Here is a 13499-nt window from a genome sequence, read left to right on the forward strand (position 1 = left end):
CTTGTGGGTTCGACCCCCAGTTGGGGCACAGAGAGAATCGGCCAACGATGCATCAGCAAGTGGAACAACTGGTGTTCCTCTCGCCCCCTCGCCCCCTCTCCCCCTGACCCTCCGTCTCTAAAATCAACTTTTAAAATGACTGGCTCTAGCAGGTCGTGTGTGCCCGGCACCGTGGGCTGTTCCTGTGGCTCAGAATGAAGCCGATGAAATGGCCTGGATTCCACGTAGAAGGAGTAGATTCATGTGCAGTTTTCTTAAACGACTGCCCCATGACAGGATTCCCTAAAAACCCACCCCTCTGTTCACAGGCCCAGGTCACGCCCTGTTCCTTCTAAGACACACCCGGGGGTAGGGTGAGCGGAGCCTCCCATCCGACGGTGCCAGGCGGTCACTCCTCCCCCCGGGGCCTGGGGTCACCCCTCCGTCCATCGTCCATTGGAGCAGAGTTAGCCTGGGCCCTTGGGGCGTGGCCTCTGGCCCTGTCTCCCGGGAAGCGAGGGATGCCTTCCCCGCCGCAGGCCTCCAGGCCTCCCCGGCAATCCGCCCTACGTCTTCATTTCTCCTCGGTTGGCTTGATCCCTGTCTCAGTGGGTTCCGAGAGGGAACGAGGGGGAGTGTTTTATTGACCTCTTAATCCCACAGTAATATCCGAACCACCGATTCAGCCAAACATGTCTTACATCATTGCCCAGCGCGCGTGTGCGTGTGTGTGCGTGCGTGTGTGTGCGTGCGTGCGTGTGTGTGTGTGTCTTTTATCCTCCTGGACCCGTTCTCTTCCCCGTGTCTTCTCTTCCTTAAAATATTTCCCCCCTTATGGCCCACAGTGATATTTAACAAGCCAATTTGGGGAAGAAAGCCGGTTTGGCAAATGCAAATGGGCTCAATACATAACCCTGAAGAGTACTCGGGGACTCGCTCAGAAACGACAGCGCTGGGGCCGGAGCACAAGCCGCGTCCTCCCTGGGACCAGGCGCCCCGAGACACCGACGTCGATTTGGTTTTGGTTCGTTTCTCGTTGTGTTTTTAGGATTTTTAGTTGACTTTTAGAGAGAGAGGGAAGGAGAGGGAGAGAGAGAGAGAGAAACATCCATCAGCTGCCTCCTGCACCACCCCTCCCCCTACTGGGGAGGGAGCCTGCAACCCCAACATGTGCCCTGACCGGGACTCGAACACGAGACCCTTCTGTCTGGCGGCCGACGCTCTGACCCCTGAGCCCACAGGCCAGGACTGAACACGAAGTGTTGAGAGGACAACTGAGAAGAGAGAGACGGAACCGTCACCTGCCTCACGGGAGATAAAACACATCCCCAGAAAAGCAACCTGCGAAAAACGACAAAGCCACCTAGCAGGCGGGTCTCAGACACAGAGCGCCGGTTAAATATAGCGCCGCGCCGAGGGCGTGCGGGCGAGAGGGCAGGGCAGAGGCGGGGTCGCAGGGCAGTTTGCAGAAGACCAGCTCTGGGCAAGGCTGGAGGGGGAGGCCCGGGGGTGGGGGCTGGGGGAGAGCGTCATTCTGCAGGTCCATTAAGTTATTTTTAAAAATATATATATTTTTTTATTTCAGAGAGGAAGGGAGAGGGAGAGAGAGAGACACATCAATGAGGAGAAACAGCAGATGCCTCCTGCACGCCTCCTGCTGGGATTTGAGGCCGCAACCCAGGTAGGTGCCCCGACTGGGAATCAAACCAGTGACCTCTGGGTGCACAGGGCAGTGCTCAACCCCCTGAGCCACACCGGCCACGCCAGAGATTATGTTCTCAGCCCGGCCGGCCGGCGTGGCTCAGTGGCTGACCGTCCACCTATGAACCAGGAGATCACAGTTCAATTCCCCGTTGGGGCACATGCCCAGGTTGCGGCTCGATGCCCAGTGGGGGTGTGCAGCAGGCAGCCGATCCGTAATTCTCTCTCACCATGGATGGTTCTCTCTCTCTCTCCCTCTCCCTTCCTCTCTGAAATCAATAAAAATATATTAAATCAAACAATAGCGACGCAGAGATCTCGAGGACATGGCTTGCCAGCCTCCATCCTGTTGGCTAGCTTTGCATGGCCCCCAACTGTCTTAGCTCTGAGCCCAGCGGCCCCACTTCTTCTAGCTCCTAGCTTCTGTGGAGGGCTCCTGTCTGGGTGGGAAAGGAGCTCAGATGAGGTCCCATGTGGAGAGGCACTGCTTGGGGCCGGCACAGACTGGGACTCATTTAAAAACACACACAAGAAGATTGCAGATTGCATTCCCACGTGAGGAATGTGAACCTCTGTCCCTGGGACCATGGAGGGCTGGGAGCCCAGGCCTGGGGGTGGGCCACCTGAGGCTCTCAGAAGCGCTCCTTGAACCCCAGCTCCCGGCTCAGGTGTTCCCACATCGACCCAGAACTCCCAGAGCACCTCGGGCCCAGGTGAAATCCGCCAGTGGGGCTGTTGTTTTCTGCTGGCCTCAGCTGACTCATGAGGAGCCCTGAGTAATCGGGCTGATGAGGCCCGGGCAGGGGCCCTGTGGGCGTCGGGAGGTGGGCTCTCTCGCCCATGGCTGGAGGGTAGCTTCCCGGGTCCCACCCGCCCGGCCCCCACGGCCCCCCAGGCCTCGAGTCGGAAGCCCACGTGTCCCCAGGTGGCTCAGCACCTCCGGTGAGTACCTCTGGGGGGTGGGAGGTGAATGAAAGGTTTGCACAATGAAGTGCTTGCTTACGTTTGAAATGGCGGCCCCCACCCCCAACCCCGCACCGCCGGGATCTGGTGGGAATCCCGGGTCTGAGGCCTCGGTTTGACTCCGTGACGAGATGGAAGTGCGTTGGACGCTTTCTGACAGGAGAAAGCAGATGGCATCTTTGGAGTATCGGCACGCCTCGGTGTGTTGAAGGTATCGTTTCCAGGTTGCAATGTTTAGGCTTTATCTTAATCCCCAGCTTTCCCTCCAACTTCTGTTTCCATTTCCACGTGAGCAACCTCGCTTCCTTTTGACGGAACTGGAACGTTCTCCGGGACGGGTACTCAGCCGTGTGTGTGTGTGTGTGTGTGTGTGTGTGTGTGTGTGTGTGTACAGAAGGTTTACGTGAAATAGTGTAAACATTCATGACCAGAATTCTCACCATGAATAAGGGGTGGGGGGGAGTTGCGGTTGAAGTGATATCTGATACCTTTTGGAGGGCGAATAGGAGGAGATTGGACAGTTGCCAGTTTTATTTTAAATATGTCCTTACTGATCTGAGACAGAGAGGAAGGGAGAGGGAGAGAGACAGAGAGCAACATCACCCGGATAAATAAGTGGGACAACACGTCGATGCTTCTCTCTCTGATCCTTCCTCTGTCTCTAAAATCAATCAATGAATTTTTAAAGACTGGCTTCCCACCTTCACTTCTTAGAGGGTCTCGGAGTTGAAGGGAAAACATTTTAAGGCCATTGATTCGTTTGAACTCGACATGAAGGGTCAGCCCTCCCAACCAATAGCATTTCAAGGCTGGCAGCGTCTTTACCCATCACCTTGGCAACCCTACTTCTTTTTATCGACGGGGAAACCGAGGCCCCAGGCGAGGTCATCTGCTCAGGGGTAGGACGCTCACTGGGAAAGCCATCTAGGACTCCGGGTTTATTCCCAAAGGGCGTGGGTGCCTGCCTCTGGGGTCGGCCGGAGCCTCACCTACCCTGGGCTTCTCCGCTCCGCTGCTGTATCATTAGTCTCCCAGGAGAGTGGCTTCATTTTAATAACAACACGAACGCTCTCCACCTTTGGAATATCATTCAAAAGGTCCTCTGCTCCCCCGGAGAACACTGGGTTCTCTGGCCAAGATGAGCCCTTGGATCAGGGGGCGGGTCATGGCGTCCCACAGTGAGAAAACTCAGGCCCGGCCGGCGTGGCCAGGGGTTGAGCGGCGACCTATGAACCAGGTCACGATCCGATTCCCAGGCAGGACACAGGCCCGGGCTGAGGGTTCGAGCCCCAGTAAGGGGTGTGCGGGAGGCAGCCGATCCACGATTCTCTCTCCTCATGGATGTTTCTCTCTTTCTCTCCCACCCCCCTCCCTGCCTCTCTGAGATAAGTAACGTCCTCCGTGTGCGTGAGACCGAGTCTCCCACCGACACACCCAGCCAAGCTCCAGGAGACCTTGCACACAGGGCGAGGCTGTCTGAATGAGGCGTATAAATAGCACGATCCCCGAGCTCTTCTCCACGGGAGTTAGGCGGATCAGGGCCTCGCCGCTCAGTAATTGCATTTACTACTAAGACCAAGCGTGAAAATTCTCAGATATCTCACTTAGGAGATTAGATAGGCTGGATGGACATTTGAACTACTTTGGTAACACGCATTTCTTTTCTTTTCCAACACACATTTCTTTTCATCCTATACTGTTTTTAAAATTTAAACTTTGCTTAGTGTTCATCCTCACCCAAGGATATTTTTTCCCCATTGATTTTGAGAGAGAGTGGCAGGGAGGGGGAGAGACGGAGAGAGAGAGAAACATGGATGTGAGAGAGGCACATCCATTTCACGCGCCCCAACCACGGCCCCGGGATCCAGCCTGCAACCCAGGTACATGCCCTTGACTGGACTTGAACCCACAATCTTTCAGTCCGCAGGCCGATGCTCTAACTACTGAGCCAAACTGGCTAGGGCTAACCTACGCCTCTTTATAGAAATAAATACAGGTATCAGCTACATTGGAAATTATATTCAACAGACACAAGCACTTTCCTTAAATCTGTTTAACTAGTCTCAGACTCATGACCCTGACATCTTCGATCCCCCAGTTTTATTATCCAAAAAATCCGTTTATTACGTATGCTATCTACATTTAGACATAGCGTCGTTATATGTAGATGCATGCATCTTCAGAATTCTTACGTTTTCATTTTGAAATCATGATAGATTTACAGGAAACTGTTTTTAAAAACAGCCCCGTGTGGCTCAGTGGTTGGGCGACAACCCGTGGACCAGGAGGTGGGGGTTCGAGTCCCAGTCAGGGCACGTGCCTGGGTTGCAAGCTCGATCCCCCAGATCATGGATGTATTTCTCTCTCTCTCTCCCTCTCCCTTCCTCTCTGAAATCAATTTTTTTTTTAAAAGAAGAAGAGGTCAGCACCCTCATCGCCTCCGTCACCGGGCTGGTCATCAGCTTTGATGACCACAGAGGACACGATGCCAGAAGCATTTCAGCGGCCAGAATGGCAGCAAACCGCTGGTGCTCATGTCCCTGAGCGACATCTCGCCGCGCTCTACACAATAACCTGAGAGATTCCGAACGGTCAGCAGGCTGCACCACGCAGCAGCAGCGCCCGTGACTCGGTGCAAAACGCGCTAGAGAAAGAAGGGCTCGGCTCCCAGAGGAAGGAAGCAGAGGTACCACGGGCGCCAGATGGTGCAAAACCAAATGCCGAATCCACAGCGCTTTCCTTGGGAAGAATCGGGAAGGTTTTATAAGTCAACAAGCAGCTTGGCACCAGACCAAATACTTTACCTCCGCGTGCAACACACCGCACGCTCCCTGAGCCCAGCACATGGGGTCGTTCGCAACGGGACAAAGCGTGTGACCTCCGCCTGTTAAGAGATGGAGCCGTGCCTGGCTGGTGTGGCTCAGTGGTTGAGCATCGACCTAGGAACCAGGAGGTCCCGGTTCGATTCCCGGCCGGGGCACCTGCCCGGGTTGTGGGCTCGATCCCCAGCTGGGGGCGTGCAGGAGGCAGCCGGTCCATGATTCTCTTTCATCATGGATGTTTCTCTCTCTCTCTGTCTCCCTTCCTCTCTGAAATCAATTATATATATATGTGATATATATGTATATATGTTTATTTAAAAAACGGAGCCACAAAAAGCTTTACAACCTCTCTGAGGGGAGATACAGAAGGGCATTCTCTTTGCACACTCCCCAAGGCTCCTCCTAATATTCAATACAAGCCTCCCTCCGAACGGTGCATCTTATGTAAGGTATTAAGCTCATCCATCTCAGAGGTCCACCCTGGACTCCCTTATCCTCGGCCCCGTCTCGATGCACGGTCCTAACTTATGCACGAAACGAACGCTCCGCCCGTGAGAACAATGTGCTTAACCGGCCCCACCCTGCCCTCCCGAGTGGCAGCCACCTGGCACCCGCGGCCAGCACACTCCCCGCCCGCCCGGGCCTTACGCGGCCGTACCTTTCCCGGCCCTAACTGGGTCAGAGAAACACTTTTTTCCTTTCTGCTGAGTCATCCCCCGGCGCGCTTAGTAATAATAAGAGCATTCGCACATCCCCAGCCCTTAACACGCTAACGAGGATTCATAATGCAAGCTCTGAGGAGGGCCCTCCCTGCCTCCCGGGAAGAAACCCGTGGAGGGTGGCTTTCTCCCACGTGTCGGTGTGGCCGCGGGTGTGTGTGTGTGTGTGTGTGTGTGTGTGTGTGTGTGTCCCCGTCTTCCTCATGGTTTCCTCTGTAGACGGATCGCTTTGGAACCGATTCTGTGGGCATGCCACAGGCATCTGGGAGGCCGGGGATGGGAATACCGAGGGAGTGTAAGCGGCTTGCCTGGGGCTAGATGTTCCCATCGATTTGGGAAGAGAACCTGAAACTGGCAATGCCATCGGGCGGCTTTTTGGAACACTCCCCAGCCGCCAGGTGGCTCGGTGGATGAGCATTGGCCTGGGAACCAGGAGGTCCCGGTTCGATTCCCGGTCAGGGCACACGCCTGGGTTGCAGGCGATCTCGATCCCCTGTAGGGGAGGTACAGGAGGCAGCCGGTCCATGTTTCACTCTCACATCAATGTTTTTCTCTCTCTCTCCCTCTCCCTTTCTCTCTCTCTCTCTCCCTCCCTCTCTCTCTCTGTCTCTAAAACCAATTTTTAAAAGGTGGGGAAAAGGAAAATTTGAAAGATGGGGAACAACAAAAATGCAGACTCTCTCCATTACCCGTGAAACAAGTTACAATGAGCAAGAATGTTAAATGTCCAAGTTCTGGACTCCATCCTTCGATGTTTCTACAAAACACCAGCATGTGTGATGATACCTGCGTGGAAACGCAGAATGTGTCTGTCTGTCTGTCTGTCTGTTTGCACCCGGGGGCGCTCTCTGGGGGCACTGGTGGCAGATCAAGATTTCGCTTTGCAATTGTTTAAAAAGGGACGGTATTACTGTTAGCAACATCCATGATTATTTTATAAGCCACCCCTCCAACACTCATGCGCAAGCACATACGTGTCCCACCTTGAGATACACACGTTTTACACACACCTATTTCATTCAGTGGTGAATTTTTACATATATCACTAAACTAGGGTCCCTAGTGACGACGGGACCGGCCTCTCTCCCTTCCCCCTCAACCCCCCGCCCCCTGGTTGAACTCCTAGTCGACCCCCCGGTCCAGGAGACAATTTGCCCTTTTGGAGGAGACAAAAAAGGAGACATACTACCCTTTATAATGAAACCCTGAGAAGGGTGTCCTATCCAATGAGAATGTCAAGGAAGGCCCTGCCGTGATCTTTGTGACCCTTAATGTCCTTGTAAACGTCTCTCTTCTACCTCATTGCCCTCACTCCTCTAAGTTTACATTGTGGCCAAAATATTCATCTTAAACCACAGCTCAAATCATGTCAATCATGTATTTTTAAAAAAGACACACACACACACACACACACACACACACACACACTCACACTCACACACATTTACAGGCTCCTTATTTCTTGAAAATTAGCATCTGCGACCCTTGGCGCGGCGGAAAGGGGCCTAGGAGAACAGGGGTTGGTCCTGCCCTTTAATCTCATCTTCCCAATCGCCTCCACCACCCCCTATCCAACCATCCCTGCCTTTGCCATCTTCTTCCCTAACCCAAACATCTGCCTCCAGCCACTTCTATTGCCCCACTCACCCAACTGAAATATAATTTTTAAATGTATGTTTATTGATTTCAGAGAGGAAAGGAGAGGGGAGAGAGATAGAAACATCAACGATGACATGGGCTGCCTCCTGCACGCCCCAACACTGGAGATCCAGCCCGCAACCCGGGCATGTGCCCCGACCGGAAATCGAACCTTCACTTCCTGGTTCATAGGTCGAGGCTCACCCACTGAGCCACGCGGCCGGGCTGGTCCTTTCTTTTGCTCCTGCTTTTTGTGACAACCACCTGGCATCTCTCCTCTGGCGGCTACAACACCCTGAACGCAAGGCCATGTCTTACTGAGTCTCATAACCTAACGACATTCAGTTGTCTCGGACAGGACAGGTGGTGAAGGGAGCTCGTCCATAGAATGTATACTGTTTTTATACAAGATGACTGAGTGATGGTTAACCTCATACTCACATATTCTCTGTTCTTTCCCTACAAAAACAGACGAAAAAGGAGAGGTACGCACCATCCCGAGAGGCTGGCGCCATCGCGAGAGGCTGGAACCATCGCTAAATGCAACCAGTGTCGCGAGAGGCAGCCAGTATCGCGCGAAGTAGGTACATCGCTGGGGGCGGGCAGTATCGCGAGAGGCAGCCAGTATCGCGAGAGGCAGCCACCATGGCGAGAGGCAGGCCCCATGGTGGGAGACAGCGAGGATCTCAGCAGGTGGGCCCCTAACATGGGTCTCCCTAAAACCTGCAGGACTTGGAGGCAGAGGCATCTAATGCCACTAGTCGTCGCCTAGGAGACGCCTGCCCACCCCTCCCTGGTAGATGGGCGCCCACTACCCGCTGGTGCCCCACCTCCATGCGCCCAGCACACTCCGGGGAGAGGCAGCCCTGTGATCAGAAGGGTCTTTATTCTATTAAGATAAAAATATGCCCCCACACACGAAAAAATAAAATCAACAAAAACATTAAAAAAAACACAACTAATAAAATGTAAGAAAAATATCCTCATAGGTCCACGATCACAGCCATGCTCAGAAGCAAATATGTGAAGGAAAATCCAATTTTTCCAGCGTATCATGGGAGCCGGTTCCCATGAGTGACCTTTGATCTCCAATGAGTGACCTTTGATCTCCAATGAATGACCTTTGATCTCCAACCCTATGAGATCTGAGCAATGAATGACCTTCGGCCTCCAACCCCAACCATCCCCAGTTGTGGTTTATGCCGCATTTCTGGCTAGAGACGCCACAGAAGTTACCATCGTGAGCGCGCACACGCACACGCACACAAGCATGCATGCAGTAGTGTGCCTGCACGGGTCCTGCGTAACCATGGCGTTGGGACCCGCCCTCCAGTGAAAGGGCATTCAATGTGGTGGCGTGTGTCTGCAATGGGCCTTTCTGCGACGGGGCCCAGAGAAAATGGAGGCACCTGGACTCGTAATCCATGAACGGGGCAGCTATTGGTGCACTTTCCCAGGGCGGCAGGCACCCACGTGAGGCCACCGCCATTATGCAACTCGAGCTTAAAAATTACGTGCAAAGAGCAAAAAACTAAACATGGGTCTCCCGTTTGACCCAGCGACCCCACTTCCAGGACTATAGCCCAAGGAACCAGAAACACCCATCAGAAAGGAGTAGGCACCCCGATGTTCACAGCAGCACAATTCACCATAGCTCCGATCTGGGAACAGCCTCAGTGCCCATCAGCAGACGAGTGGGTTAGAAAACCGTGGTCCAGCGACGCAATGGAATGCTACGCTGCGGTAAAAAAGAAGGAACGCTTGCCTTTTGCAACAGCGTGGATGGACCTGGAGAGCATTGTGCTAAGCGAAATAAGCCAGTCGGAGAAAGATAGATACCACATGATCTCACTCATTTGTGGACTATAACGAACAACATAAACTGATGAACAAAAGCAGATCCAGAGACGGAGAAGCATCGATCAGACCATCAAACCTCAGAGGGAAGGTAGGGGAGGGTGGGGGTAAGGGGAAGAGATCAACCAAAGGACTCGTATGCAAGCAGATAGGCCTAACCAATGGACACAGACACCCGGGGGGGTGAGGGCATGAGCAGGGGACCCAGGGGTTATATGGGGATAAGGACACATATGTGATAACTTAATCAATCAAGAAATTAAAAAAAAATAAGTGCAAAGAGAACGGTCCACGGTCCGGGCCGACACAACAGTGTGCAGGCTTCTTACAGCACCACATCAATGGTCTTCTCCCTAAAGTCGTCCAACAGAATGACCTTTGACACAATGATCCACTAAATATTCAATTAGCGTCCATAAAAAAATGGTCTTCACTCGAGACTGTGAAGTCCCCAGTTAAGAAAGCCACAGATGACAGAGTAGGTCCTAAGTATATAAGTTGTGTGGGGTTTTTTTTTGTTGTTGTTGTTGTTCCCCTCTCTCTCTAGACCATAAACTATATCTTTTTACAAAATCACTCCCCCCCAAAATGTAAACTATGCATGATGTTAATTTGTAATGTCATGCATGTCAGGTCATATTCCTTCTGTGTCTCTTTCTAGCACTTTTACTGTTATAATTTGTAGAAATGGCTGAGGGGAGTGAAAGGTAAATTTTTTTAAAAATCACACATTATCGTAATTTAAAATATTGACGTTCAGCATGAAAATTTGACCAAAAAAAAAAAAAAAAACCCACACAGTTTTCTGGGGCCAAAGATTTCTTCCTACGAAACCCACCGCGGCCTCCCTGCGTAAGCACGTGCGGCGACGCACTTGGAATCACAGTGTCCGTGTGTCTCTCCAAGTGTCTGCATGTCTGTGATTTATTGCAAAGTTTCTCGAAACACTGTCCACAGGGTACCTGCCGCACCACAACCAGGAGGCACCTGCGTTCCTCCCCACGCGCCACCCCCGCTGGACCGGGACCCCCGGTGCGTGAGCACCTGGGAGCCTGCATTTGGGGACACGTCTGCGCACGTGACTGGCGCGCACACCGAGCCGAGCCGGGAGCCCGTCGCGTCTACCCGTGACCCACGCCGTCAGCTCGGGATGTGGCCGGACGGAAAGTTGCCAAGTGATCGCTTCCCAAGGAGCCCCGTTTGCAAAGGCTCCTTCCTCCCCAAGTGTCCACCCAACAGGAAACGCTGCCCAGGGCGCACGGCACTGCAGGGCCACGCGCCAGTCACGGGGGTTCTTGTGCACCGTGGTGACGCCCGGTGGTCCCGGGCCCGAGCCTGAGCGTCCACCTCCCCCCCGTCGCCCCTCGGGACGGGGACCCCCGCCTCCCACGGGCCGGAGTAGGGAGCCCCCCCTCCCCCAGCTGCGTGAGCAGCCCTTCCCGTGACAGGCTCGGAGCGGGCCTCCCTGCCCAGAGCGGCCCGGCCCTTTCAGCACCTCTGACAGCGCCCGGCCCCGCTGGGTGCGCGCGTTTTCCCCGCCCGTGAGCCGGCCTTGCAGGCAGGCCACCGGCACCGGGGAAACGGAGGCAGCCCGCGCCCACAGGCCGCCGCCCAGGCCCCCGCCAGCTGCCCGCATCGCTTCCCAAACAGACACCGCAGGAGCCCGAAATGCCGGGCATCCGAGCCGCCCCCACGGCTCCCGCCCGCCTCCCGGCTCCCCGGCGCCTGTTGCTAAGGAGGCGGCCTGGGAACTGGGAACCCAGCGCGGGAGGAGCCGGCAGCCCCAGCGGCGGGGCCCGCCGAGCAGCGCTAGGCCGGCCGGGGACCCCTTCCTGCCGCAGGGAGGCGAGGCGGCACCCTCCGCGCGCGGATGCGATGCCCACGACGACCCCCTCGCGCCCCCCGGGCGGGTGGAGGCCGCTGCACGCGCAGGAGGCCGGCGCCTCGGAGCCGGAGCCGGAGCCGGAACCGGGCGGCTGGGCCCGGGCGGAGGAGGCCTCAGGCCCGGTCCTGTGGGCGCCGTGGGCCGGGCGGCGGCGGCGCAGGGTCTCGGGCAGCCCCCGGGGGGCGGCACTCACCATGTTGACTTCGGACACCATGTCGATGCTGGCGATGTCGATGTTCATCCCCACGCAGACCGGCGGCCCTGCGGGAAGCGCACGACACGGGATCAGCCGGGCTCGGGCCTGGGAGTGCGGGGGGCTCCGGGGAGGCGGGGAGGGGGCTCCCCGAGGAGGAGGCGCAGGAGCAGGGCCCCCACCCCACCCCCACCGCTCGCCGCAGCGCGGAGGAGGCGGACCCCGCCTCCCCGGTCCGCCCAGGCCGCCGCCGGTGCCCCGGGGCGCGCGCACACGCCGCTTACCCCCGAAGTCGGGTCTCAGGCGGATGTCGTAGCCTTTCAGCAGCTTGTCCACCGTCTCCTTCACGAAGGACATGTTCCCGGGGTCGTTCACGCTGCGGGGAGAGGGGAGAAGGGGGCCCGGGGAGCGGGGTCAGGCGGCGGCCAGCGCGCGCCAGCCAGCGCTCCGGGGCGCAGGGCCCGTTCCCCGGCCGCCGGCGGACCCTACCTCTGCGCGCAGCACACCACCGCCACCAGCACCGGGGCCGAGAAGAAGCCGAGGAGCCTTCTCCCCGCGAAGCCCCACATCCCTCCGCCGCGCCCCGGCACGGGGGAGGGGGCGCCCCGCCGCCGTCGCGACCCGCAGCCGGGGCTGCTCCTGCTGCTGCCGCCGCCGCCGCGCTGGCCCGGAGCGGAGGAGGGCGCAGGGGGAGGGGAGCACCGAGGGGAGGAGCGCGGAGCGAAGGGAGGAGGCGGCCGCGGCGGCGGCAGGGCGGGCCGAGGCGGAGCCGGCTGCCCGGTGCGCTGAGCCCGGCCCTCCCGGCGCGCGCTCGGGTGGCCTAGGGCCTGGGAACCGGCCAAAGGAGGAGGCGCGGAGGGCCCACGACCTGCCTCCCCCGCTCCCTCCCCGGGCGACCGGCTCGCGGAGGCACCCCCCCTCCCCGCCCCGTTCAGCTGCGGCGCAGAGAGGCCCCTGGGTGCAGCCCCGGAGGTGCCTCTGCCCCGGACCGGACCGCGCGCGCTGGGGCGGCTCCGGACCCAGCTGACGGCGCCCTGGGGGGGCCCTGCCTCACCTGAGGGGCTCGGAGCCGCGCGTCCCCAGGGTCCAGCAGAGCCAGAGGGGCAGCAGGAGGGCCAGGAGCCCGGAGCACATGGCGCAGCGCTGCTCCGGCCTCGCCGGCGCGGGATCCGCTCGCCCCCACCGCCACCGCCACCGCCACCGCCACGGAGGATCCGGCGCGGGAGCGGGGATCCCCGCCCCTGCCCCCACCCACGGGCTTTCCCGCCCTCCCCGGCCCCCAGCCCCCAGCAGGGCGACCCCATTCGTGATATATGCCCACGAAGACCATTTTATTAAAAAAAAAAAATCGGTTCCCCTCCCCCCGAACATTTCAGGTGATCCCTGCCCCCCCAACCCCCGCCCCCGTGCTCTCAGGTTCGCGCTTATATGCGTGCCACAGAGGGGCTGGTTACGCGCCATGTGTTGTCAGGAAGTTGGGGTCCTGGGGGGGGGGCTCCAGCTGTCATGTCAGCCTTGGGAGAATAACGTGCCTGGAGCTGTCCGTGGTGTTTAAGTCAAACAAGGGACCTTGTTTTTCTTTTTTAAAAAATATGCTTTTTTAAAAAATTGATTTTTAGAGAGAGAGAGACAAAGGGGGAGGGAGAGAGAGAGAACCATCAATGAGAGAGAAACATCACCTCTCGGCTGCCTCCTGCACACCCCACTGGGACGGAGCCCACAACCCTGGATCCTGGGCCCAC

The 13499-nt window shown here is 57.1% G+C and overlaps 1 protein-coding gene across 1 annotated transcript in view; it reads right to left on the minus strand.

The window, feature by feature from the left end:
• The window catches only part of GABRB3 (gamma-aminobutyric acid type A receptor subunit beta3), a 32917-nt gene extending 20467 nt beyond the window's left edge, over window positions 1–12450 (minus strand). Inside the window, exons 1-3 of the mRNA XM_059677974.1 lie at window positions 12247–12450; window positions 12042–12133; window positions 11758–11825 (exon numbers count right to left, since the gene is read on the minus strand). Coding sequence (XP_059533957.1) covers window positions 11758–11825; window positions 12042–12133; window positions 12247–12326 — 240 coding nt within the window. The 5' untranslated portion in view covers window positions 12327–12450. The remainder of the gene's footprint in view (window positions 1–11757; window positions 11826–12041; window positions 12134–12246) is intronic.
• Between the last annotated feature and the right edge of the window lie 1049 nt (window positions 12451–13499).

Source organism: Myotis daubentonii, chromosome 21 (assembly GCF_963259705.1).
Source record: "Myotis daubentonii chromosome 21, mMyoDau2.1, whole genome shotgun sequence".
NCBI classification, from domain to species: Eukaryota; Metazoa; Chordata; class Mammalia; order Chiroptera; family Vespertilionidae; genus Myotis; species Myotis daubentonii.